Source organism: Nymphaea colorata, chromosome 1 (assembly GCF_008831285.2).
Source record: "Nymphaea colorata isolate Beijing-Zhang1983 chromosome 1, ASM883128v2, whole genome shotgun sequence".
Taxonomy (NCBI): domain Eukaryota; kingdom Viridiplantae; phylum Streptophyta; class Magnoliopsida; order Nymphaeales; family Nymphaeaceae; genus Nymphaea; species Nymphaea colorata.
The window spans coordinates 43,217,391-43,221,201 of NC_045138.2; the positions used below are offsets into that span (position 1 = coordinate 43,217,391).

General features: G+C 40.5%; 1 protein-coding gene across 1 annotated transcript; it reads right to left on the reverse strand.

The window, feature by feature from the left end:
• Window positions 1-278: 278 nt before the first annotated feature.
• Window positions 279-3,288, reverse strand: LOC116246397 (F-box/kelch-repeat protein At5g15710). Its single transcript, XM_031618259.2, has 2 exons — window positions 3,134-3,288; window positions 279-2,332 (listed from the first exon to the last, which is right to left on the reverse strand). The coding sequence occupies exon 2, from the start codon at window positions 2,319-2,321 to the stop codon at window positions 1,029-1,031; it is 1,293 nt and encodes a 430-aa protein (XP_031474119.1). The 5' UTR covers window positions 2,322-2,332; window positions 3,134-3,288; the 3' UTR covers window positions 279-1,028.
• Window positions 3,289-3,811: the final 523 nt, after the last annotated feature.

Below are 3,811 nucleotides of genomic sequence, written 5' to 3' on the forward strand. Positions count from 1 at the left end.
CTAAATGCATGCCACTCAATGAGGTATTGATTGTCAAACAGATATAGATTTAGCACAAAGCAAAAAAGTACAAATAGAATGAAAAGTCAAATAGAATTTTCTTACCTGTGGTCTATGCAAACACAGGAATAGCGCAACTGAGCACGGTTTAAGGTTTTAACAGATGTCAGGAAACATGTACTAACATATAGTCATCAAATTTGAGTGCTATCACAAACCACCTTGTTGCCTGTGAGTGCTTATCGCAAACTAGTTACTGGAAGAAGACTCCTTACAATGGATAATTATTTTTCAGTGGACTCATATTAATTGCCAAAAAATACAAACATCAAAGATTGCACAAGAAATTATATATAATAGTTGAACAACTAAAGGAAATAAAAGATTGAAGATGCAGTCAATGCCATAAGGAGTTAACAGTTTATGGACAGATTTAAAAATGCTAGCACTGTACACAAGATTTTCTGATGTTTCATATTCACTTACTTCTCATGACATTCTATCTCAACTTTCAAGACCTTTTAACATTCTAGAAGATCGTATGTGCATCTTCTAACAAACAAGGATACAGTATTCTCTTTCTTTTCAAGTAAAGACAGTAATCCAGTTCAACCAACAGGTCCAGGTAAAGTTACCCTTTCAAGAGTTAATATCTCAGAAGACCAGTGCCGTAGGCATCACATGTTGTCAGTTGTCACCTTCAAATTCAGTTAGATTTTTGCATTGCTTGAGAACTACAGTTTCCAACATCAGGCACCAAATCATATTACCCGTACTTTTTGTGCACAATGAACCCCAACACCTCAACCATAGTCATTCATATGGTCAAGTTTCTGAATAGCAAAAGCATCAACTTTGGCTTGTTTCATGCCATACTTTCTTGCTTATTAGGGCATTGAAGTGCTATAACGACATTCTTCAAGCACCAGACAGTGTGGGCTATCTTCTTCTTGTCGCGAAGACAACAAGGCCACCACAAACAGAAAACTTCCAAAACCAGAACTCGACATAAATTGGAGTAAGTTTTCTTAGTAGATAGATGCATCAAACCTTGGTTCATAGAAGGTGACTTGACTGCTCCATGACTGAAGAACACAACCAGCAATCCAAGACCATGCCTTCCTGTCAATGTCATAAAGCAGACCTTTGCCCTGATTCCATGATGTAAAGCAGATCAAATTATCTTGCCCAAAGCATTCGAATCGTTCGGCTGATAATCTCAACAGAGATTTAAATAGCCTCTGCGGCATTCTACCTATCTCTACCCACACAGTATTGCTATGATCCAATTCCCAAATCCTCATACTCTGATGGGTGCTGTACATACCTATCCTTCCAACCAGAAACAAACGCTTGTACGTGCCAGCAACAAGGTAACCATCTAAAAGAGATTTAGGAAATTTGACTGGGATGTGCTCCCAATAGCCTGTATCAAGTCTATACATCATCAACCCCGGCGGCGAAAGGGCCTCAAGATAGATTCTAGAATCACAAAATGCTATTTTGGAAGAACAGAGGTTAACCGCAGGCATTACTTGATGCAGAGACCAACTATTTGATTTGGAATCATATACCTCAGTGGGCAAAGTTCTCTCTGCATATATATCGCTTGTAGCAATCACTTTGAAGGATCTGTCCTCTCTATCAACAACCAATATCAGATGGCGCTGCTGATTATGATGCATAGTTGGTAATGCACGCCAAGTTTGAGTAAGAGGGTTACAAACTACAGTTTTGAAACACAACCCGTCTAACCCTGAAAAGCATACCAGGCCACCTGAAGAGCCAACCAACAAAAACGCCCACTCGGGCAGGAAGGAAAATGGGAGCTTGTACCATGTTTTGAGCGGCAAGCTGAAAACCGAGCACTGAGGAGTCTGCAGATTTTTCCAAAACGCAAGAAGGCAAGGGCCATGAGAAGGGACTCGCCCATGAAACTTGATGAAACCAACGTCAGATATAATCGAATTCCAGCGTTTACATACAGAGCGCAGCTTAAAAAGCACAAACGGAGGCACCCTTGCCAGGATTTCATTCAGAAGGTCCTCAGGAAGGAAAGCCCAAATGCTGTCTTCCATTTGGATGTCAAGGTGAACAATTCTACTGAATGAAGCCACCACCTCTTCATCAAAACCCCGAGGTTTTGTTTTGAATACTTTCTGTCGCGAGGGACTACGGCTGCCACTTCGCCCAGAAGTCGTTCGTTTCAGGCGGTCTCCATCTGAAGCTGGTTCACTTCTCCCTGAGACCTGCCCCCTGCAACCTACTCGGCACCCAGACTCTTCATCTGCCCGAGCTTCTAGAACTAGTTTGCCATCCATGGTCCGCTTCCCTGACAAACAAAGAAATCAGGAAAAGGAATTAATTTACCCCGAATGTCAAAATTGAAAAGACAAACAAAGGAAAAAGTAAAAAGAAAACTCAAACTTTCGCTCAGGAGGGAGGGGAAACGGGTAGACGTTCAACCCCAATCGAAAACCCTAAAACGCAAAACCAAGAAATGAAAATTTGAGTTGAAATTTTAGTATTTTGGAGCTGACGTTTTCTGATAAGCAATAGATAGACTAGTTTATGGCAAAAAGGGAAAGCTCCGATCCAATCAACTTTACCATAAATCTTTAGAACGTTATTGAAAAGGAAAAAGTAGAAGAAAATTCTTAACACTGAACTGTCATCTAAACGAGCCGGTTAGAAAAACCTACGAAAGCCGGAACAGCATGATTTCTGACGTATAAGGACCCCAATATCAGAAAAATCACGACGACAGAAATTAAAACTGCTCAAAGATACGAAACCAAACCAAACCAAACAGGAAAGCATATCTTTAAGAACGAAGAACGAGGCACCAAATAAAAACAACAATAGAAGCTGCGACACCTTTTCAAAACCTTCAAAAATCTCAGGAGAGGTTTGTGACATCCTAAGATTGGAAACGGAAAAGGAAGTCCTGTAAGAAACAAAGGAACTTGCAAATTTTGTATTCTAAATTTGGAGAGATAAAAAGGCGAGGTTCAGAAAACCTAATTTTGGTTGACGAGCTCCGGGCAATTTCATGAAGTGATAAAAGAAAAACAACGCGAAAACTACAAAGTCGACTGCGAAATCGATTTCGAAAGACGCAATTAGAGGGTACCTTTCTTCCCTTGCACGGTTTGGTTTTTCGAACCAGATAGGGGAAGGGAGGACAGAGGAACGCTCTCAAATCTTAATCTGTATGTGGCCGGCCGGAGTGGCCCTCAAACAAAATAATAGAGACCCCGTTTTCCCTCTGATGGGTTCAACCACAGTTTGGATCTTATTCCATATTTAATCGGACTATATGATCTGGTTCAAAAAATTAATCCGAACCTGGTTAGACGTCAAAGTAACCCAGTATTTGCATCATCAAAATTTTCATACCAAAACAATTTTGATGGATGCCTGACTCTAACGGGTATCTGATATGTAAACCATGTTTGGCGTGCTGTTTGTAGCCATTTTGAAGCTTATAAGCAACACGTGTTAGGTAATTTCTCAAACCGTGTATATTGTGTTGAATCATTGAATCAACTGAAAACATAATATGAGAAAGGAAATGCGGATTTGTCTCTCCACCGGCGTAGTCCCTGACAATTGGCCCCATCTCCTGCCTGGTCAAATGTGACTCCAATTTGCTTCACTGGTAGCTTATATGCTTAAATGCTTAAGAACTCAAATGGTATCTGCGTTAGTCAAGGTGTAGTTTGATGGAATGAGAATTTGGTGGAACCTGAAGATACGATCCTATTTCAGCACTTGGAACCTGAGTTTTTGGAAAGATTGGATAGGCTAC

Bases quoted from the DNA above. Each gene is read 5' to 3' on its own strand.
- LOC116246397 (XM_031618259.2), bottom strand. From the start codon at position 2,321: ATGGATGGCAAACTAGTTCTAGAAGCTCGGGCAGATGAAGAGTCTGGG.